This window comes from Mesocricetus auratus, unplaced genomic scaffold, assembly GCF_017639785.1.
Source record: "Mesocricetus auratus isolate SY011 unplaced genomic scaffold, BCM_Maur_2.0 Super-Scaffold_6730, whole genome shotgun sequence".
Taxonomy (NCBI): domain Eukaryota; kingdom Metazoa; phylum Chordata; class Mammalia; order Rodentia; family Cricetidae; genus Mesocricetus; species Mesocricetus auratus.
Window position 1 is genome coordinate 13,030,538 of NW_024429184.1, and position 22,997 is coordinate 13,053,534.

At 51.9% G+C, this 22,997-nt stretch overlaps 1 protein-coding gene across 2 annotated transcripts; it reads left to right on the forward strand.

Annotated features, from left to right (window-relative positions):
* The first annotated feature begins 625 nt into the window (after positions 1 to 625).
* On the forward strand, positions 626 to 21,281 carry Trim14 (tripartite motif containing 14). 2 transcript variants are annotated; one of them, XR_005874210.1, is made up of 7 exons: positions 626 to 841; positions 3,050 to 3,145; positions 12,705 to 12,938; positions 14,779 to 14,941; positions 17,816 to 17,908; positions 19,654 to 20,305; positions 20,995 to 21,281. XR_005874210.1 is itself a non-coding variant. In XM_040738713.1 (6 exons), the coding sequence occupies exons 1-6, from the start codon at positions 641 to 643 to the stop codon at positions 20,187 to 20,189; spliced, it is 1,323 nt and encodes a 440-aa protein (XP_040594647.1). In that variant the 5' UTR covers positions 626 to 640; the 3' UTR covers positions 20,190 to 21,281. The 2 variants fall into 2 exon arrangements, 1 of the variants encoding a protein (XP_040594647.1); XM_040738713.1 differs by having other exon boundaries at positions 19,654 to 21,281.
* The last annotated feature ends 1,716 nt before the right edge of the window (positions 21,282 to 22,997 follow it).

Consider the following 22,997-nt stretch of genomic DNA (forward strand, 5'->3'; position numbering starts at 1 on the left):
GGTCAGGCTGCTCTGGAAAAGTGAGGCTTCCGGGAGGAGGAGATAAGCCGAAACACCAAGTGGCAGTGAGCAGCAGCTATACCCCAAGCAGAGAACCACGTGTTCCTCAGGCTGGAAACATCGGGTGAACCCCTCACCCACCAGGGCAGCAGGGATGGGAGCATCTTCAGAGTGGGGCTAGTTGGGGTTTCCCGGAATCTGTTCAAGACTCACAAGGCTGACCCCATGGAAGGAGCACTACAGGAAAAGGGAATGGTGGCAGTGTGGGAAACACGGGGCCCTTCAAGGCCGGCCACCCCTATCAAGCATCTATCTCCACGCGGCAGTTTGCCGAAAGCCCCTAGACCAGAATCATCGGGTGGGAGGCCCACCTTCCGTGCAAGAGAGCCCTCGCGTTCCCGTCTATGGTGGCCTCCTCCAAAGGGCGAAGAGTAGAAGGATGCAGCGCTGCGGATCCAGCAGGGATAGGCGGGACCCAGCATCGCTCCCCAGCGGGTCATCATTGCCCCCACCCCCACCCCACCCCACCCCCGCGCCCGCCCCTGGGAGCTGGGTCGCCAGCCCCGCCCCGAGCAAGCTTTCGATTCTCCAGCAACTCCATCCGGCTACACTGCGGAGAGGGCAGCTGGTACCGCTGCAAATGGCGAGCGAGACAGCCCGCGCGCCGGCGCCCGTCGAACCCAACGGGGCTTGCAACTGGCGCTGCGCTGAGCACAGCGAACGCCCGGCTGAGCTCTTCTGTCGCCGCTGCGGCCGTTGCGTGTGCGCGCTGTGCCCCGTGCTGGGTGCCCACCGCGGCCACCCCGTGGGCCTGGCTCAGGAGGAGGCTGCGAGCGTGCAGGTGGGGAGATGCGGGGCGTTCGCCGCAGGTCTGGGCGGGCGGAGATTGCTCATGCGAGAAGCAACCGAAATAACGGACAGGTCTCACTGCCAAATCATGTTTGGACCTGGAAACTTAAGGGGGCCCTGAGGTCCCCTAGGTGCAAGCGGCGTACGATTCAGAGGCAGAACCCCGTGGAAGGACAAAGGTAGCCCATGCCACCAGTGAAAGAATGGCTGGGGGTACTGCTTGTGCAGGCTTAACGAAAACCTGAGGTTTACACAGCCCAGGGCTCAGGGACGCTCGCCTAACACCCAGCACCAAGGAACATGAGGCAGGAAACAGTTTAAGGCCAGTCTGTGCTACATGGAGAGACTACGTCAAAAAACCGCTTTGGAGCCGTGGGTGTAGAAAAAGAAAATGTTCGAGTGCTCTCCGCGAGGCCTAGAAACGCCTCTGAACACTGGAGTTCATAAAAGGCCATTCTCATCCGGGGCCTGAAGGCCTGTATTGTTTTGCAAACTCAGTAAGGCCCTGTTCCTGTCTTGAATAGGGTTCCTCCTTCTATGCAAACACCACGGCCCCCCCAGCAGCCAGGTGTTATGATAGTCTTAGTCCTGCTCACTGGTTATCTACCAGGCGGCCCTGGCTCTTCAGAACCGGAAGGCAGGTGAGGCGCAACCTTCTGTCTCCACAAAGCTGATTTTATTATTTCTATCTCCAAGAGGTTTTTTGAACTATGCCTGGCGGCACCTTTCTTTATGCTCTCCATTGACTTCAGGCCTGAGGAAGGACAGTGTGGCTAACAGAGTCCTGAGTTCATAAGAAATGCCCCTGCTTCCAGAACCTTCCTTTTGGTACCTATGAATGATCCTACTTCGAAATCCAAGGCTATTTTCCAGAGATGTGGTCCAAGTATCTCCTTCAGTTGTCCATTTCAGGGTTCATCTCACCGATGCATCCACATAACGCGCCCTTACTAAGTCCTCTACCCATTCACGGAGACATTCGTTCATCAAACGCCCGCTCGGAAAAACTCTTTGTGCCATGAGCCGAGTCCTAGGTCAGATCATCCCTCATCCCCTTACCTGGTTGTACTGCCTGGCTGGTTGGGGTGACTGTCAACAATGTCATGTGGTAAATACCACAGTAGGGAGTCCAAGGTGGTGGTCAGTGAGGGCCAGAAAAAGATGTGGAACTTGCTTGAGGCAGGAAGCTAAGGAATACTTTCCCAAGGCGGCGCCATTGGACATGGCCCGGAAGGGTAAGTAAGGTTTCCTGGGGTTCCTGCGACTGGAGGTGGAGGGTTCAAACCAGAAGGCTGGGGTACCCTTGAGCCACCTTGGGCAGTAGGTGGCTTGGGTGTCACAGTTCATGAGCATGGGGAAGCTAGGACCAAGGCTAAGCCCCTTCCCTGCCCCCGTTCCCCCTGCCAGGAAAGGCATTCACCACTGCTACACGGGCTCCCTGGGTGTTAATGTGGCAAAAAGACCTGTACTGAGCATGTGCTGTTTGTCAGGCAGTAGAACCTCATTTAGTCTCCCCGGCAACCCTGTCTGCAGGGAAGGAAATGGATTTTGGGCACAAGGCTGCAGAGCTAGGGTCATGACCCAGCTCTGTTCCTACTCTAGAGCCCCATGCTCCAGCCAGCTTCCTCGGGTTTCCAGCTCTCCCCTGGAAACTGCCACGCCCTAGTAATCCCGGTTGATTCAGGATCGACTCCCACCCCTGTTCCTGTGTTAGGCCCAGGCAGCAAGGGGAAGACAAGATGTAAGGAAAGCTAAGATGGAGAATGGCCAAAAGCAGGTATTTAAAAAAAAACCCAGCACCTTCTAAGAGCAGACACATGGAAAGCAGGCGACAGACATCCAGGCTGGCGGGAGGCGCAGAGGGCCAGAATCTGCTCACCGCCCTCCTAGCCACGTGACGAGGCAAGCTACCGGCTTCCAGAGCCTGGGGTGCCTCTGCTGGGAGAAAATGCAGGGGTGCGCGCCAGACGTGGTTCAGCGGGCAGCGGCGCCTACTGCCACGCCTTCTGGCCTGGTCCAAAAGAGACAGAAGGGACTCTGCAAATCGTCCTCTGACCCCCACATGCACACTGTGGCACCCGTGCCCCGTGGCCCCACCCTGTAAGTAAAGAAAACGGGATTAAGAAAAATAGACAAAGGGAAAGCGAGGATGAGAGCGTGAAAGTGACAGGGTTCTCCTTTCTCTCCTGACTCATCTCAGAAACGCATCCAGGACTGTTTAGAGTGTTTGGCGACCAAGAAGCGCCAGCATGCTGACAACATAGCCCACTTGGAGGACACCGGGGAAAGGCTCCAGGCAAGTGCGCCCACCCATCTTCCCTTCTCAGTGCACAGGGTTTGGTATGTGGCCCCAGGAAAACAAGGACCGACAGGTGTCAGCGCTGGCGGGGCGTGGGCACCTAACAGGTGTCAGGGCTGGCGGGCCGTGGGCACCTACAGGGGTCCTCTTTGAAACAATGCGAACTTAGGGATCTCAGTACATGGTCAGGCAGGAAGCAGGCGTGCAGGTGAGTGGCCCTGAAGGTCTGTGTTACCAACTTTGTGTCCGCAGCCTCTGCCCACACCTCCCCAGGCAGCAGACCAGCATCTTCACTTCACCAAGCCCGCCAGGGCTCAATCTTTCCTTACCAAGACTAGAGGGACTGGCCCTCCATCCTTCCATGCCCTGAACTGCCCTAAGGAAAGCAGAGCTATCTCCCAGAGCGGGCAAACCACTCTTAAGGGTTTTGGCCATGAGAATCGAGTCCAAATATAGCCCATAGATACACACTTTTCAGCCTTACCCCTTCATACAACGTTATTTGGTTGGTTGGTTGGTTGGTTGGTTGGTTTTTCAAGACAAGGTTTCTCTATGTACCCCTGGCTGTCCTGGAACTCACTCTGTAGACCAGGCTGGTCTCTAACTCAGAGATCCACCTGCCTCTGCCTCCAGAATGCTGGAATTAAGGGTGTACACCACCACCACTTGACACAATGTTATTTCTTTCTTTTATTGTGGTACTAGAGGTTGAACCCAGGGCTAGGCAAGTGTATTTCCACCTAGCTATACATTTCCACACTTCTTTTGACTTTGTTTGAGGGGCAGGGTGTGTTTGAAAATGTGAACTTTTTATTAAAATTGGAGTCTCTGCAAAATCTCCTTTAAAACACCATTTTATTGGTTTTCAGACATGTATATAATATATTTTGATCATATTTACCCCATTTTCCTTCCTTGTCCCCCTCCCACTGAGTCCCAACTAGCAATCCTGTATATATGTGGGTACCAGCAAGTTTAATTGAGGTTACATAAAGGAACATGAGTGATGAGTTATTTACAGGACCATGTGAAACATTTCTGTTTTGAGACAGGGTCTTATTAAGCCAACCAAACTGGCCTCGAACTTAATCGATCTCAGGCTGACATTGAACTCATGAGCCTCCTACATTGGCCCCCTGAGTATTTGGAAGTACAGACCTTAACCACAAAGATCGATTGATTGATCGATTGGCTGACTGAGAAGAGGTCTCCACTACACAAACCAGGATTACTTCAAACTCACAATTCCCCTGCCTCAGCCCTCTGAGTGTGAAACTGGCTTCCCATTTCCTAACATCTATTCTCGATCAGGGGGCTACATGTCCTGGTGTTCTGGGGATCTTCACAGGTCCATCGGTGGCCCTAGCTTAATTATTAGTAGTGACCCTCCCTCAAGTCTTCTGGGGCAGCACTGGCCAGGCTTGGCGGTGCACACCTGCAGTCCCAGCACTCTCAAGGCAGGAGCCCTGCTGAGAGTTGCCCTCTGACACACACACACACACACACACACACACACACACACACGTCCTTACAAACAGTGCACACATGTCCTCACACACACACATGTCCTCACACACACACATATCCACACACACACACACACACGTCCTCACACACACACACATACACACACGTCCTCACACACAGCACACACAGGCAACAACAGTAAATAAAATAGAAGTTTTTTAAAAAGCTAGGCTCTGTCTGCTGGGTGTTGGTGGCGCATGCCTTTAATCCCAGCACTCGGGAGGCAGAGGCAGGCGGATCTCTGTGAGTTCGAGGCCAGCCTGGTCTACAGAGCCAGTTCCAGGACAGCCTCCAAAACAATACAGAGAAACCCTGTCTGGGGGGGCGGGGAGGAAGCTAGGCTCTGGGCTCAGAAAGATAAACCATTTCAAAAGGACCTGGCAAGTGAACATTGAAAACTGTTCCCCAGGCAACAGCAGCGAGCAAGAGAGTCGGAGGAGTCGCAAGTGTCAGCAACTCTTTTTTTTCTAGTTTTTTTGTGTGTGTCAGCAATTCCTAAACATTTTGCTTTGCAACAATTCTAGAGTCATAGGAAGCTACAAAGACCCTGTAGAGAAATATCCTGTTCCTTCACTTGTGTGGCTGAGGGTTATTTCTATGACACAAAACTGTTCCTCAGTGCCCAGCCCAGAATCTGATAGTGTCTGTGTCAGCCCAGCACGTGGGATCTACAGGCAGAGCAGTTCTTTAAGTTATGATTATTATTTATGTATTTTTGTGTGTGTCTGTGAACCATGTGTCTACGTGGTTAGGACTAATATAGCTGATAATAGATCTTGAAATAGCATAGCAGTCAAACTCTGTATGTCTTTCATTTATTTTCATTTGTGTGTATGTGTCTGTGTCTTTGCGTCTGCTACATGCATTTGGGGGCCCATGAAGTCCAGGATAGGGCATTAGATCACTTGGAGCTGGAATTACAGGTGGTTGTGAGCCGCTAGACATGGGTACTAGGATCCAAGTTCGGGACTGTGAGAGCAGCTCTCTATCACGGAGCTATGTCCCCAGCTCTTCCCAGTTTTCACAGTGAGACGGGACAAGCATTGTGTTGAACACTGGCAGGTGTCAACAGCGGGCTATTCTGGATTTAGAGGCCTAATTTAGGCAAGTTAGTTAGTATGGAAACCTACCCATGGGGCTTTGTAAACAGACCAATAAAGTTCAGGTAGTCCAAAGTCTGTTGTGCAGAAGCCAGTGACCCAGCCAATCACCACTCCTTTCCAGGGGACAAAGTTGCGTTGTCAGTCTCCAGCCCACACCCTCAAAGGCTGTGTGCGTCCTTGTCGTGGCTCTCCAGGGACTCAAGGCATTGGCGTGGCAGGGGTAGCCTGCCTAGATGCAGCCTTAGATGTTTCCTCCTACTAGCGCTGGACATTGACAACACAGCAGCACCGTTCTCTCTGAATCCTGCATTCTGTGCAGTGAAGTTTGTTTGTTGTTTGGGGATAGGGTTTCACCAGCCTGTGTCTTCCAGGTTGCCCTCACGTGTATGTGGACACATGTGTTCATGTAAGTGAGTGTACATATGTGTGCATGTGATGGGGGCAGAAGTCAACTTCAAGTGTCTCTTTTTTCTTTTCTTTTCTTTTTTTTTTTAAGTACTTTGTTTACCGACGGGCAGTGGTATCCCACGCCTTTGGTCCCAGCACTTGGGAGGCAAAGACAGGTAGATCTCAGTGAGTTTGAGGCCAGCCTGGTCTACAGAGTGAGTTTCAGGACAGCCAGGACTGTTACACAGAGAAACTCTGACTCAAAAAACCAAAACAGAAACAAAAAGATTGTATTTATTATGTAGACAGTGTTCTGCCTGCATGCCAGGAGCGGGCATCACATCTCATTATAGATGGTGAGAGCCACCACGTGGTCTCTGGGAATTACTCAGGACCTCAAGTGTCTTCCTCAGTCACCCTCCTTAGTTTTTCAGATGGGCTTTCCCACTGAATGCAGAACTCCCAGCTTCAGCTAGAGTGACTGGCCTTGGAGCCTGTCTCCACCTCCCCAGAAGTGGGATTGTAGGCCCAACCCGCCGTCCCCTGCTTTTTAAAAAATTCATTTTTATTTTATGTGTAGGAGTGTTTGCCTTCATGTATGAAGGTGCGCCACAGGTGTGCAGTGCCCATGCAGGCCAGAGGAGGGCATCGGATCTTCTGGAGATGGTGTTAACAGACAATTGTGAGCCACCTCGTGGGTGCTGGGAACCAAACCCAGGTCCTCTGCAAGAGCAGCCAGTGCTCCTAACCGATGAGTCATCTCTCCAACCCACACCCAGCTTTTTTATGTTGGTCCTGGGATTCTGAACTCAGGTTCTCATGTTTGAGCAGCAAGTATTTAATTCACTGGGCCATCTCCCCAGGCACTCTGCTTTCTTCGTTTAAGTGATTTTTATTACATTTGATTTGTGTGGGGGTGTGGGTGTGAATGTATGTGTGCATGCCATGACTCATATGTGGAGATCAGAGGGCTACTTTCGGGAGTTGGGTCTCTCCTTCCACCACGTAGGTCCCAGGGATTGCATTCAGGTTGGCAGGCTCGGTGGCAAGCGTCTTTCCTCATTGAGCCACCATCAGCACTTAGTTAAACTATTTGTTGTTGTTGTTTTGTTTTTTCAAGACAGGGTCTCTTTGTGTAGCCTCGGCTGTCCTGAAACTCACACTATAGACCAGGCTGGCCTCGAACGCACAGAGATCCATCTGCCTCCCCCAAAAGGGAAGGGGAGATATATGTGGAAGGGGAGGCCAGGAAGGGAAGTATTTTATCAAGAGTCACATAGCAGGGGGGACTTGGGCCACCCGGGAACATAGGAAGGGTCTGGAGTTTCAGCTGGAGGAAGAGACCATGGTCCAGTAAAGGAACTAAACAGAAGAACCCATCAGGGGTGCTCAGACAGGAAGCCAGCCAGCCTGCAGTCAGTACAAACAGGGCCCAGGGCCTCCGGGGCTGAGTCTAGAACCTCTGCAGGTGTGTCTCCTGGGAGCTAGGGGAGGGAGGGACTCGTGGGAGCCACCCTGGGACACTGCCCTGCTGGGAGGAACACCCTGCTGCTCCCTCCCCCTCCCCCTCTGCCTTCCCCCAGTCTCTCCTCATGCTGACCAAGGGAGAATGAGAACCTCAGCCTTTGGAGCTGAGGAAGGCAGGAGACGGACATGAGGCAGAGGCTGGAATCAGACCCGGTCACCAGTAGGGGCTGCAATAACTCCCCTAGGCTCCTGGCTCTCTGCCTTCATGGTCCCGGAAAGCTACAGGAACAGAACCAGAGCATGGGTCTGTGGACATGAGGATGTAGCCGGGCGGTGCTGCTCACCTTGAACATACTACTGGCCTCCATCACACTGGTGGGCACAGTCACTCCTCTGCCCCCTAGGCTGGCCGTGGCCACTGTATCTAAAATGGCCTGGAAAGGGTCATCGCGCACCCTGGCTGCACCACCCACAAAAGCCCCCAGTAGGGTTGTCCAGTACACCCAGTGCACAAGAAGCAGCTTCCTGTCTTCTCCTCAAAGCCCCACCTCACCTCTGGAAGAAAGGTTTGGTCACAGAGCAGCCAGTGCCCCATGCACTAAATCCACCCCATGCACAAATCCACCCCATGCACAAATCCACCCCATGCACTAAATCCACCCCATGCACTAAATCCACCCTGCTATATGACCCACGCACTAAATCCATCCCATGCACTAAATCCACCCCATGCACTAAATCCATCTCTCAGGCTCCCTGATCAGGGCTTCCTGACTGGTCAGGTTTTCTTGCTGGTTGTCCACAGACTCTTCTCGACTAGCCTCTGCAGGGGCTTGCCCTCCACCAGCCCCACCCAGCCCAGGTCCAAACTCTGAAGTTTAGTGAGGAATCCAGCTTGAGTTTGACTCTATGAGACCCAGACTGGCAACCAACTTCCTTGTTTTTCTCTCTGTCTATCTCTCTCTGTCTCCCTCCCTCCCTCCCCTTCCTCCCCTCTGCCTCCTCTGCTTCCCTTTTCTTCCCTCCCCTCTCCCCCTCCCTCTGTCTCTCTACTTGCTCTCCCATCTCCCTCTCTTTCTCCCCCTCCCGTCTCCCTCTGCCTACCCCGCCCCTGCATCTCTGAGTACCACTCTGCATCCTGTGCTGTGCTATAGGCATCTCTGCTGAACTTCCAGTAGCTCCTCCTACCCCCCCACACACACACAGACAGTGGAGTGCAATGTCATTATTTGAGATATTCTTTGTGACAAAATGAATCTTCAGGGCTGCTTGGAACTTAGCTCAGCTGGAAGGAACAATGAATCCCGTTGGTGTCTCTCCAGGGGTCTGCCTGGTTCATCCCATTGACTCAACATGTGTTCATCATTCAAGGCTTTGGAACGTGTTTCCTCCTATCCACGCACCAACCAGGCCAGAGCTGCCTCCTTTCTGAGATCACACCGAGTCCGTCTCATTCAGTGTCGTATGGCTGTGGACGGAAACACATTTCCCTCCCTTCCCTTGGTCATTCATAAAGATATACCAATATCCAGGTTACAAATGTGGCCAGGCCATGGGCGCGCAAGCTGGCCCCAGAACCTAGCTACTGCTTAAATACTTTGGTAGGAGACACAGAAACTCACTTCCCATCTCTTGCCAAACCACAGCTGTCCTGTCAAGAAAGCACATGGAGGCCCGAATAATGGCACTGGCCTGTAGTCCTCCTACTCGGGAGGCAGTGGCAAGAGGGTCTGTGTTTGAGACCAGCCTGGGCTACACAAGGGTGACCTTGTCTTGAAAAAGAAGAGGGCACATCTCAGTGTCAAAGGGCTAGCCTGGCACCTGTAAGGCTTGAACTCATGACTAGTATTAGAAAAAAAGCAATCAAAAGCCCAGTGTCACGGGAAAGCCTGGCCTTCACAGGGCCCACTCTGCTGTGTAGGCGCTAAGGAAGTTTGCATGCCTCGACGAGCAGCTCTAGTTTTTAGACTTATAGATGCTTTCTGCTTTTTTCATTGTGTAAGTAAACATGAAGGCATTCTTACTTTCTAATGTTTTACATGTATGGTGTTTTGTTTGCATGTATAGCTGTGCACATGTGCGCCTAGTGCCCATGGAAATGGGTGACAGATGCTCTGGAAGTTACAGGGGTTGTGAGCCATCTTGTAGGTGACAGGAATTGAACTGATCCCCTTTTATAGTGCCAAGTATTCATAAATAAGGCTGACTCTACCAGTGGCATGACTTACATTCGCCTTGTGTGCAAACATGGCCATTATCTATTTCCAGAACTTGTTCATGATCTCAGCATGTGGGAGGCTGAGGAGTTGTGGGATGCCCACCAGAGAGAGAAGACTGCTCAGACATGGGTTTAAACCAATAAAAAATCCTGGTGGGTGGTGGTGGTGCACGCCTTTAATCCCAGCACTTGGGAGGCAGAGGCAGGTGGATCTCTGTGAGTTCGAGACCAGCCTGGTCTACCGAGTGAGTTCCAGGGAAGGCTCCAAAATAATATAGAGAAACCCTGTCTCGAAAAACAAAAACAAAAAAAAAGTCTTTATTGACCAGCCAGTGACTATACTGGATGCTTAGGATCCCGGTGCAGCTTTGTACATTTCTCAGGGTGAGCTTTAAAGCAAAAAAAAAAACATGTTCTGGGTTGACATACTTCAGTTAACAAGAACAGTTAGCCAGAATTGGAACTTCCGAAGCTAAAAAGCAAGATTAGTACATTTAGAGACTTTCCCAGAACTGTGGACTCGAATGGATCAGATCTTTTGTTTCAGTTTTGTCAGGTGGTAACTGTCTATGTGACCATGTTACTATGTTAGCATGTTACCATGTTTCATGGCTTGAATGCTATTTCTATCATGGACTCAGTTGTGCTAAAGTCTAGAACCCTGTTACAAAGTCAGGAGGATAGCTGTGAGTTCAAGGCCAGCCTGGGGTATATGTCAAGCACCAAGCCAGCCAAGGGTACATATTGTATTGAAAACAAACAAACAAAGAACCCCACCTAACAGGAATAACAGAAACAAATAGAAACTGAACTGAGAGCAGGAAGCAAGGCTCAGTGGCCTTGCTTCCTGCACATTGTTGTCCTTGTCCTTGTCCCTGACATATACTCATTCTCATGAGTACATGCCCACACAGACATGCACATACTATATTTTTAAATCAACTAAAAAAAAAAAGGCCAGGCCATGGTGGTGCACGCCTTAATCCCAGCACTCAGGACACCAAGGCAGGCCTGATCTACAGAGTGAGTTCCAGGACAGCCAGGGCTACACAGAGAAACCCTGTCTCGGAAAAAAAAAGGAAGAAAAGAAAGAGATGCCATTAAGCAGTCCCTGCCCAGTCAGTATTCAGTCCCCTTCTTAGCCCCTGGTAACAGTTCTCCACTTCCTGTCACTGTGCTTGTGTAGATATTCTTGTAAAGGCAGGTGTGTGTGTGTGTGTGTGTGTGTGGGAGCGTGTGGGAGTGTGTGTGTGTGTGAGCATGTGTGCGTGTGCATGTTTAATATGGCTTATTTTGCTTAGGGTTGAGTCTTAAAGTTTGTTTGTTTGTTTTTTGTGAGACAGGGTTTCTCTGTGGCTTTGGAGGCTGTCCTGGAACTAGCTCTTGTAGATCAGGCTGGCCTCGAACTCCCAGAGATCCACCTGCCTCTGCCTCCCGAGTGCTGGGATTAAAGGCGTGCACCACCATCGCTTGGCTAGGGTTGAGTCTTTTTGGTTCATTCATGCTGTAGCATCTGTCAAAGCACTGGATCCTGTTTCAAGGATATGCTATGCATTTTGCATTGTATGATTACATGATTTATATAATTAGCAAACTTGATTGTGCTATGTAGAAAACAGAGACTGACTAATCTCTATGTATAAATGCTTGCTCTGGGCTCAGTGCAGAAGTCTTCCATACAGGTGAATACATTTTCTGCCCATAAAAGGAACCAGTAGTTAAGGCTTTTTGTGTCTCTCAGTGTAATTTTATACTTTAGGTGCTGGAGATCAAACGTAGGGCCTCCTGGGTCAGGGAAGCTCTCTACCACTGAATTAACTCCAAGCCTTTATGCAGTGTTTGCTATATTTTTAGACATTTTGCTATCTGCCCCCTCACTCACTTTTACAAAGGATTTTATTACATTTTTATTTTTATTTTTTTCATACAATATATTTTGATCAAATTCTTTCCCCTCCCTCAGGTCCTCCCATATCATCCCAAGGATTTTGTCTTTGTTTTACTAGACAAGATCTCATGACGACCAGGCTGGCCTTGAACGTAGCTGGTGATGACCCTGAGCTCAGATCTTCTTGCCTCTATCTTTGGGGCACACCGCATTACCCTGTGTCTCCAAGGCATGGTGCATGTCAGGCAGCTCTCGGCCAGCTGTGCTCTGTGCCCAGCTCACAGAGGACCTTTAAGCCAGGCATGATACACATACTTGCAGGACCCAGGAAGGGAGCTGAGGTGAAAGCATTAGGAGTTAGAGGCCACCTGGGCTACAGAGAAAGACTTTGTAGTGGCTGAGAGTTCTACATCCGTGTCTGAAAGTTTTCTTAACACTTATTCTTATCTATTTTTTTTAAATTTATTTATTTATATGAGTGCTCTGTCTACATTTTTCCCTGCTTCCCAGAGGTGGGCATTGGATCCCATTATAGATGGTTGTGAGCCACCATGTGGTTGCTGGGAATTGAACTCAGGTCCTCTGGAAGAGCAGCCAATGCTCTTAACTGCTGAGCCATCGCTCTAGCCCCCCCCAAAAAAGGGGTGGGGACAAAGAGGGAAGACGGAAAGCAGGAAGGTTGGGGAAAGGCTCTTTAGGTGTGGTGTCACACACCTTTAATCCCAGCACTCAGGGCAGAGGCAGGTGACTATCTGAGTTCAAGGTCTGGCCTACAGAGTGAGTTCCAGGATAGCCAGAGCTACACAGAGAAACCCTGTCTCAAAACTATTTGCCAGTGCTTAGGAAAACTGTATTTTTGATGAGTGGCCTCTTGGTTTGACTGGACTCACTCTGCAGATATTTTCTGTTCAAGACTTCCTGGTTGGCAAGTGTATTGTCTACAATGAACTTTTTTTTTTCTTTAAGGCTTATGCAGACTCAAGTAAAGCCTGGCTGACACAGAAGTTCACAGAACTCAGATTACTCCTGGATGAAGAGGAAGTACTCGCCAAAAAGTTCATCGATAAGAACACAGAGCGCACCCTCCAGGTGTACAGAGAGCAAGCCGAGTCTTGCAGGGAGCAGATTGGGGTCATGGATGATTTCTCTACCAGGGTGTGGGTAACCAGCCTGGAGCCCAACCCCGTCCAGCTGCTGCAGGTACGGGCGTTTCCTGACCCTGAAGCTGCCACTGGCTACCCGTATTGCACCCGGGTCACTGTGGCATCGAACATGACTTTTACACACTGGGGAAGGGCACAGGGTTTCCCTGGCTGGCATGTAGACTTTAGTGCCATCACACCACACAGTCAGGAAGTATGCACTGTTATGATAATTAATATACATATATCTTAACGGCACCGGTTCCCAGGACCCCTGAGCTGCAAGCACTTTGTGAATTGTCTTAGTGTTTTATTGCTGAAGAGACAAAATGACCATGGCAACCTTTTGTCGCACCTGCTGTGTGGCCTGCATCCGAGAATGTAGCGAGGTGGTCGCGATAGATGACACAGAGACCGGTCGGTTGCTTTAAGAAAACTTTATGCTTCCCAAGTCAGCTTAGGAGGAGACCCCAGTCCGCTTAGGAGAGAGCTCTCAGGAGAAGTCTCTCTAAGAAAAAGGAGCTTCCCTTTTTAAGGACTTCTGCCATTCATCTACATACCATTCTTTCCAGACTTCTCACCCTCCTGGCTGGTGGTTTAATCTCCGGCCCCAGAATCGGGGAGACACCGCAGGGAAACAGGAAGAGGCATCTAGCCGTAGGGGGTGTGAAAGTCATGGTGTTTCAGTGAGCGAGCCCTTATCTGAGCCCTATCAAGAGCTTTAGCACTGAATTGTTTTCAGTAAACATTACACAGCTGCCTGCTCCCAGGCCGAAGGGGAAGTGAGTTTCTGCTCAAGGTCTGGTGTCCCCACAACCTTTCTTTTTTTTTTTTTTTTTTTTTTTTTTTTTTTTGAGGTAGGGCTTCTTTGTGCATCCCTGGCTGTCCTGGAACTCGCTCTATAGACCAGGCTGGCCTCAAACTCACAGAGATCCGCCTGCCTCTGCCTCCTGAGTGCTGGGATTAAAGGCATGCGCCACTGCCTGGCTGACCCTGGCAACTCTTACAAAAGAAAGCATTTACCTGGAGCCGGCTCGCGGTTTCAGAGGTTTAGTCCCCATAGTCATGGCAGGAAGCCTGTGGCATACAGACACGGGGCTGGAAGAGTGGCTGAGAGTTCTACATCCGAAAGAAGCAGCTGGAAGAGACTATCAGACACACTGGGCTGACAGGAGCATCTGAAGCCTCAGAGCCCACCCCAGGGACACACTTCCTCCAATAAGGTCCCACCTACTCCAACAAGCAGTGCCACTCTTTGATGACCAACTATTTGAATATATGAGCCTATGGGAGCCGTTCTTACCTAACCAATGCATGAATCTTAGCTCAGATATTTATAGTCGTGTAGTAAGGCTTCTGGTAGATGAGACTTGGGGCTAAGGGAAGTAGGACTCATTGGGACTCACACTCCGGTAGGATCAGAACCTGGGTCTAGCCAGGAACAGTGAAATGTGCCTGTAATCCCAGCATCTTGGAGGTGGAGGTAGGAGGGATCAGGAGTTCGGGGTCAGCCTAGGCTCCACAAATCCATGTCCCAGCGAAACAAGATGAAACAGAGTGGAACCCAGGTCTTCCAAGATTTGGCGCATCTGCCCAAGGCAGACCCTCCCAGTGGCCTGACTTTAACGCCATGGTCTGGTCATTCCCCTTGCTCATGCCCTCCTGGGGACCTGTGGGAAGGGAGGGGAGAGGGGAGGAGAGGGGAAGAAGGGGGAGGGCTACCCGCGGCTCTGTGTGCCTTATGCCTCAGGCCACTGCTCTGCGGTACAGCTCATCCTGACCACGGCGGCTAGGCAGAACGGGTCCTGCCTGGCTGGGGCTCTTCTCGGGTGTGCAGTCGAGGCTCCGTACGGCTTGCAGCCCCTGGGGCCATTCTGACCGTGTGCCTGTCCACGCAGGCATACATAGCCACTAAGCCGGACATGGAGCAGCACATGCGCCCCTCGGAGCTGAGCCACCCTGTGCCCCTGTCCTTCGAGCCCGTCAAGAACTTCTTTAAGACATTTATGGAAGCCATCCGGGACACTTTACAGACACCAATGGACACTCGCCTGAAGGAAAGTGAGTTGCCTCGTGAGTCGGGTGACACAGCACGTCTGGCAGGAAGGATTCACTTGGCCCGCACCTGCAGCCTGTCATGGTGACAGGACTCAGGGCGGTGGGAGCCAGAGGCAGCTGACAACTGAAGTCACACCTTTCCCCCACCATGCCCGGGCGGGGCAGTTAGGAGCTCCTGGCTTAGCGCTGCTCCACCCCCACCCCCCACTCCCACTACTTGGAATGCAGCACAGGGCCTGGAGCTTGCTGAAGAAGCCCTCTGCCGCTGAGGTAACTCCGTGGCTCTCTTAGTTCAGGCGAGTCAGGTAAGTTGCTCAGGCTGGCCTTGTCCTCCTAACTCAGGCTCCAGAGTGATTTCAGGTCTGTGCCACCACGCCCCATCCCAACCCACCCTTAACAGCCGAGGCCACCTCCACCTGTCCTGAGCCGGGGTCCTGCCTGCCGCTCTCCGGGGTCTGCTCACGCCAATAGCTTGCTAGCTCTTACCCCTCCTCTTCCGCCCAGGGCCGGCCACCATCCCTGCAGGTGGCCGACACAGCTGTACACACCCGAGGCCGTTCAGCTCCCTCCCTCCCTCCTCCTCCCTGTCACCTCACCTCTGCCCCACTCAGGAAGGGCCTGATCGCTTGCCTGGGGCTTCGTGAGATGGCCGAATGAGCCCTTCCTCAACCGCAGTAAACACCTGGAGGGTACAAGCGTTTGGGGTCCAGCCCTGAAGTGCCCACAAAACTTGTGGCACACTCAGGAGTCCCTGACACTGAACTTTCATCGCTCCCCTCAGCTGTGGTGGCATTCGCTCTCAACACTGGCCATGTGCCTGTCATGTGTCACAGTCCTCTGAGGCCGAGACAGACAGCACGTGTGGGGTCACGGGACTGTTGAGGCAAAAGAAAGCCAGAGGAGAGGGAGATGAGGAGCCATTTCAGAGTGGGCACTGAGGAGGCCTCTCTGAAGGTCCCGAGGCTAACGGGCAGGAAGCACAGAGGTGACTCACAGCTCTGCCATCCTTCTGTCCCCTTGCCCAGTGGTCTCCTAGATCTGCTTCCACATCTGCATGATGGAGAGGAGCCGCCCTACAGGGTTAGGTGATAAACGATCAAAAGCAGCTTGGGGAGGGAAGGAGTTATTCCACCTTACAGCTAACAGCCCACCACGGAGGGAAACCAGGGCAGGACCTCGAGGAGCGGGAGCTGATGCAGAGGCCATGGAGGACACTGCGCACCGCCTGCTCCCTATCTTGCCCGCCTGCTTCCTTCAGCCACCCAGGTCCACCTGCCCAAGGGCAGCGTCACCCACAGTGGGCTGGGTGCTTCCACAGCGATCACTAATCAAGAAAAATGTCCCCCAGTGCCAGGCATGGTGGCACACACCTTCAGCTCAGCACTCAGTGTGTGTACGAGGAGCAGAGGCAGACATCTCTGTGAGTTCAAGGCCAGCCTGATCCACCTAGCAAGTTCTAGGACAGCCAGGGATACACAGAAAAACCCTGTCGAAAGGAAGGAGAGAAGGAGACAGACAGAGGAGGGAAAAATGTCCTACAGACTCGTCTACTGTCAATCTGGTGGCGGGGTTTTCTCAGTCCAGGCCCCTCTTCCCAGATAACGCAGTCTGTGTCAGTGTGACAAAATATAACCAGGATGGAAGGCTCTGGGAATGAGCAAGAAGAAGGAGGTTCTCAGGAGTTGGGGAAGAGTCCCACGCGGGTAACAACACGACTGACTCTAGTGTCTGGAGAGGGGTGAGGCCTTCGCCAAGGTCACCCCCTTGTCACTTACAGGCCATGGTGATGAAGGGCAAGATCCAGGGACGGGCAGGCAGGGTCCCCAAGGAGGTTTTCCTAAGGGGTCCTCTTGCCAGAACAACCTCCCACCCTGTGCTCTTCTGAGAAGTAGACCTCTCTGCAGGCTTAGCTGGGCTTTGTGTGTGTGATCAATTTTGCCCGTTTGAGTACTTATAATCATATATTAATTATACATAAAAATAGGTTTCATTATGACATTTTCACACACACATATAATGTATTTGACCAATTACCCTCTCTCTCTCTCTCAGACTTACTTTTTATTTTACGTGTATGGATGCTTTGCCTGAATGTGTAACCACCACACGTACACAGTGCCTGCGAGGTCAAAAGAGGGCGGAAGATCTTCTGGAACAGACTCTTGTGAGCAGCCTGTGGGTGCTGGGAATGGAACACGGGCTCACAGCCAGGGCTCCAAATGGCTGAACCATCTCTGCAGCCCCCATCACCCTCTCTTGTCCCCTCCCATTCCGAAGGGTCTCTCCCTGTGCCAGCCCTCTTCTGCTTTAGTGCGCGTGTGAGCGTGAGCCTGATTTAGTTAAAGCTACTTACAAGAGTGTGGACAAGAACTTATTTACTAGAGTATAGGCATTTGCCAAAGACTGTGCACTGAAGAAAATGGCTCTGTCCCCAGCAACCATTAATTTCAGATCCTTGGGAGGAGGAGCATACCATGACAGGGAATTACAGTGCTGTTGACAGCTTTCTTTCTTTTCTTTAAATGATGCATGTGTTGTCTATCTGTGGTGGTTTTGTGCACCAGTGCAGTGTCTGTGGACGGGATGGGGCATGTGGTCAGTCTCCTGAACCTGGAGTTACAGGTGGTTCTGAGCCACCCAACACGGGTGCTGGGAACTGAACTCAGACCCTTGGCCAGAAGATCCGTGGCTCGGTGCTCCCCCCAAAAAAACCTTTAGGCTTCCTGCCATGCACCTTCCTGCAAACTCAGCACTGCTCTCTGGGAAGGCTGCCCCCGAGGCTCGTCCCTGCTGCCTCCAATGAGTGGCTGTGGTGTTGGGGGTCCTTGCCCTCCAAAGTCTGTATCTTCTTCTTCTCACACTTGCAATTCCTTACAGACATAAACTGCCAGCTATCTGGCCCCTCCAGCTCCAAGCCAGGCGCCTTGCTGAAAACCAGCCCTTCACCCGAGCGGTCACTCTTCTTGAAATGTAAGACCCCGGGGACAGGGGCGAGGGGGGATTAGGGGGTTGGGTGAGGGGCAGAGGTGGAGGAGGGACAGGAAATGAACCTTCCTTCCCACTTCCTGTTAGGAGGCTTGTTTCCAAACAAGGATTTTAAAAACATTTTTGCTGGGTGCAGTTCCACACATTTTGGTTTTTGGGGACCAACCCTGGCTGTCCTGGAACTCTCTGTAGACCAGGTTGTTCTTGAACTCAAGATCCACCTGCCTCTACCTCTCAAGTACTGACGTTGTTACATAGCCAAGGCTGACCTTGAACTCCTGATTCTCCTGCCTCTACTTCCCAAGTGCTGGGATTACTGGCAAGTTCTACCATGCCCAGCTTATTATTATTTTGGGGCATAGCTAATACACATACAACATGGTATCATGCTATACATGTTTTTTTAAGATTATTTATTGCGTATACAGTGTTCTGCTTGCATGTGTGCCTGCATTCCAGAAGAGGGCACCCATAAGTACTGTTATATAATCTGTTTTCTTTTACTGGAAAATTGTGAACCATCTCTTATTTGTCCCCCTAAAAATTTACAGAAGTAGGGGTAGAGGAAGCTCAGTGACGGGGTGCTTGCTGGTGTGTGTGAGGCATGCCTGAGTTTAATTCCCAGCATTACCAGCAACGAGAGAAAGAGCTAAAGAGAGGAAGACAAAGGAATTACTGTTAAGAAAACCAGAGATTACACACAAAAAGAAAACAGCCATTGTATCCAGAGATAACTTCCACCAGCTTACACTGATTACTCTTTCAGACATTTGAAAATACTGTGTTGATGGGGCTGGAGAGATGGCTCAGAGAGCAAGAGTATTAGCAGCTCTTCCAGAGATTCTGAGTTCAAATCCCAGCAACCATATGGTGGGTCACAGCCATATATAATGAGATCTGGTGCCCTCTTCTGGTCTGCAGGCAGACATGCAGGCATAACATGGTATTTACAATAAATAAGTAAAATCTTAGAAAAAAAAAAAAAAACTGTGCTGCCAGGCAGTGGTGGTGCATGCCTTCAATCCCAGCATTCACTCAGGAGGCAGAGGCAGGCAGATCTCTGAGTTCAAGGCCAGCCCGGTCTACAAAGCAAGTTCCAGGACAGTCAGTGATGAACAGAGACACCCCGTCTCAAAAACAAATAAAAATTGTGTCAGGTATTTTAAATTAGCACCAAGGTACAATCTGCTATAACTTTATGTAATAGTATAGCAACAGTGCTCTATTTCAATAATGCTCTTTTAAAGTTACCCAGTATCACATCAAATAGACATTAATTTTCATCAAGTCAAGCAGCTTTTACTCATTACTTCCAGTGATCACAATAACTATTAAAAGTTATGGTTACATTCTACTCTCTTCTCTATTCTTCACTATTTTGTTTTTCATTTTGAGACAGGGTTTTACTCTGTAGCCCAAGTGAGTTTCAAATTTACATCAGCTGGATCCAACTCTAAACCATGAATTCTGTTCAATTTGTTGAATTAATGAATAGTAGATTGCAGGGCGTTGATGGTGCTCACCTTTAATCCCAGTACTCGGGAGGCAGAGGCAGGCAGATCTCTGTGAGTTCGACACCAAGCCTGGTCTACAGAGAGTTCCAAAACAGCCTCCCGCCCTTTCCGCAGCTGCGTGCTCACCCCAGGGGTCGGAGGTGGTGGGCGGGGCCGTGTGGGCGGGGCCGTTGGCCCCGCCCCCTCCGACGGCCGTGTCTCCCGCTGTCTCCGCAGACGCCCGCACGCCCACGCTGGACCCGGACACCATGCACACCCGCCTGCGCCTGTCGACGGACGGGCTGACCGTGCGCTGCGCGCTGCTGGGCCGCCTGGGGCCGCGCCCCGCGCCCCGCTTCGACGCTCTGCGCCAGGTGCTGGGCCGCGACGGCTTCGCGGCCGGACGCCACTACTGGGAGGTGGACGTGCAGGAGGCGGGCGTGGGCTGGTGGGTGGGCGCGGCCTACCCGTCGCTGCGGCGCCACGGGGCCTCCGCCGCCGCCCGCCTGGGCTGCAACCGCGAGTCGTGGTGCGTGAAGCGCTACGACCTGGAGTACTGGGCCTTCCACGACTGCCAGCGAAGCCGCCTGCGGCCCCGCCGCGACCCCCACCGGCTCGGCGTCTTCCTGGACTACGAAGCCGGCGTTCTGGCCTTCTACGATGTGTCGGGTGGCATGAGCCACCTGCACACCTTCCATGCCTCCTTCCAGGAGCCGCTCTACCCGGCCCTGCGCCTCTGGGAGGGGGCCATCAGCATCCCCCGGCTGCCCTAGGCGAGCGCGCTTCCTTTCCTGGGCTGGGCGACAGGCTCTGCCCACGCAGCCGCGCGCCACCTGTGTCTGCGACACCACGCAGCGCCTAGAACCACCCGGCACACAGTAGGCACACAGTAAGTGAACGTTTCCCGGCGGAGGCACTTCATCTCCTTAAAGGTCCCCATTTGAGCCATCTGCTCTCTACCTCATGTCGTGGTCACCTCGATCCAGAGCACCCGCTCTGCGTCCTCCCCCCTCATCTTCTACACTAAAGCCAGGGTGAGCCGCCCGGAACTTAGCGCAGCTCGGCCTCTCGGAATTAGGAGGTTCTCAAAGAGGTACCAGAGCAAGCTGGCCTAGGTTCATTTCTCACCTGCTCTATCGTGCTTTGCCGGCCCGACCTCGCACAACTGCGGTGCGTCTTTTCAAACACTGTCCGTTCAGAAGCTGGGTCGCAGTTTCGCATCTTTAGACCGTTGTGCTCCCCAGCATAAATAGGAAAACCATCTCTTTACCTGTCTCACCCCTCGGGCTTATCTGCCCCAAGAAGCGCCCCCCGGCAAACTACGAGGCCTGCAAATACAGGACCTGTCATTTCGGCTGCTTTCTAAGGACATGTGTCCTTTCCTCCGTAAAGTGGCTTAGAAAGTACCCTTCCAGGCAACCACCGAGCGAGTAGCCTGCTCCTCACAGAAGGGAAAACTATTGAGAATGGCTCAAAGGTTGATTTGATGGGACAGAGCAAACCCGGGAGATGTATGCTTGAGATACTACATCTCTTCATTCAAAAAGACCAAGAGCTTTCCCACCCGCACCACCGCAGGGGCAGTCACACAACTTGATCCTCCGAGGTGACAAGTGATCCCACTGTCCAGTCTTGGAGCCAGCTGACTGCCCGAGATAATGGAACCCGAGCTGCAGTCAGGCCTCTGCTCCCGCCAGGCTGCGCTATGGATCCCACAGAAGGAGCTGCCTCCCTTTGTTGTTTTTCATCTACTTTCTTGGGCCAAACCTTCCTCTAGAGGTCTCTGGAACAGGTTTCATGCCCTTCACGGTGGGGTGGAATTGTTTGGAGAGTCTGTGTTTTGAGTATAAAGCATTAAGACTGCTTCTGGGCCGCGGTTTGTGCTAGTTTCTCATAGCTGTGCGGCCTCAGGCAGCACTTTCTACTCGTGAAACGTGGGCGAGCGCCACCTGTATCCTCCCAAAGCTAATGAAATTGCCTTAATAACGATGTAGTATCAGGCTAGGATCTGTTAGCATCTCACAACAGTCTCCCCTTGTACCTTGTCACAGTGCTGGGCCAAGGACACCCAGGTGAATGGCAGCTGAGGAGCTGTCCCCAACCCTCAGGGCTGTTCCCTTGGGATCCATGTTCCTGGAGGTAGAAAGCAAGTGTTTTTTGGTTTTGGTTTTTCGAGACAGGGTTTCTCTGTATTGTTTTGGGGGCTGTCCTGGAACTCGCTCTGTAGACCAGGCTGGCCTCGAACTCACAGAGATCCGCCTGCCTCTGTCTCCGGAGTGCTGGGATTAAAGGCGTGCGCCACCAGCGCCCAGCAAAAGCATGTGTCTTGATGCTTTGGTTTGTAGAATTTACCTCAAAGGTAAACCACAAATTATTTTCTCATGGGCTACAACCTGTGGCCTTGCACATCGTAAGCCTGTGCTCCCTGGAGCTATGCTCCAGCAGCTATTCCTTTATGAGAAAAAGGCTTAGTCCAGACCAGCCCCGAGGAAAATGGAGGACTGACAACTGTCTCAAATGACCAGTTCAAGTGCCAGCAAGTGTGGGGCATAAGGTTCCTGACACTGGGCTAGGCAGAGGCTGCTCCTCGGGTCTCAGACCTGGCGCCAGCCGCTGTTTTCTGGGCACCATCTCCCAGAGAGGCTTTAGGTTTCAGTCCATGTTGGCTAGTGACAACCATATTTTTAAAATGACAAGTTTTCTAATATATGTGCTGTTTAGGAATACTCTCTCTCGTAATTGTTCTTCAGAGGGGTCAAGTGCATAGCATACAGGCCTGGATAAGCCCTCATTCATCTGCCAGCCTGTTCTACAGAGTGAGTTCCAGGCCAGACTCCAAAGCAATTCAGAGAAACCCTATCTTGAAAAACAAAAAACCATTCATCTGCCATCCCCTGCAAAGCTCTCTTGAAATAGTCAGCTGGACCTAAATTGAACACTTCTGGTGATGGGGAGCATTTATTTTGTGGGGGCAGGGGACCTGAGTACCACGGTGCACACGTGGATGTGGGGATAACCGAGGGAAGTGGATTTTGTCTCCCGCCATGTGGGTGGTGGGGACTGCACTCGGGTTGTCAGGATGGTGACGGCCATCTACCTGCTGAGCCATCCCAGTGGCCCCTAAGTTTATCAGGGAAGCCACCCAATTCTCAGCTGTTTGCAGCCGCACAAATGCTGTGAAACACGTTTGTGCTCGTCCTTTAACGCCGTGGAAGCCTGCGGGGTCCCCAGCTTTGAGAGGGCTCAGGGGCTCCTCGCCTGCACTGCCGTCTCTTCCACCCCGAATTATACTGTCAGGGACACTGGCCTTGGGGTAACTCCAGACAGGAGTCCTCGTGGATGGAAGCATTGGGTGTTGTGAGGGACAGCACGGCGCTGATGTGGAGGGCCAGGCCAGATGTAGCATGTTCTCATCAGGAATGTTCTAGGGGGATGAGGAAGGAGGCTGAGAGACGGTTCAGCAGGCAAAGGTGCTTGCTTCCAAGCCTGGCAATCTGAATTCAATCCCAGGGTCCACGTGGTGGGAGGAGAGAAGCAACTCTTAGAACTTATCCTCTGGCCGGGATGGTGGTGCACGCCTT

Bases quoted from the DNA above. Each gene is read 5' to 3' on its own strand.
- Trim14 (XM_040738713.1), top strand. From the start codon at position 641: ATGGCGAGCGAGACAGCCCGCGCGCCGGCGCCCGTCGAACCCAACGGG. The intron at 12,939-14,778 runs GTACGGGCGTTT...CTGTCCACGCAG, and splicing joins ACCCCGTCCAGCTGCTGCAG to GCATACATAGCCACTAAGCC. The intron at 14,942-17,815 runs GTGAGTTGCCTC...AATTCCTTACAG, and splicing joins GGACACTCGCCTGAAGGAAA to ACATAAACTGCCAGCTATCT.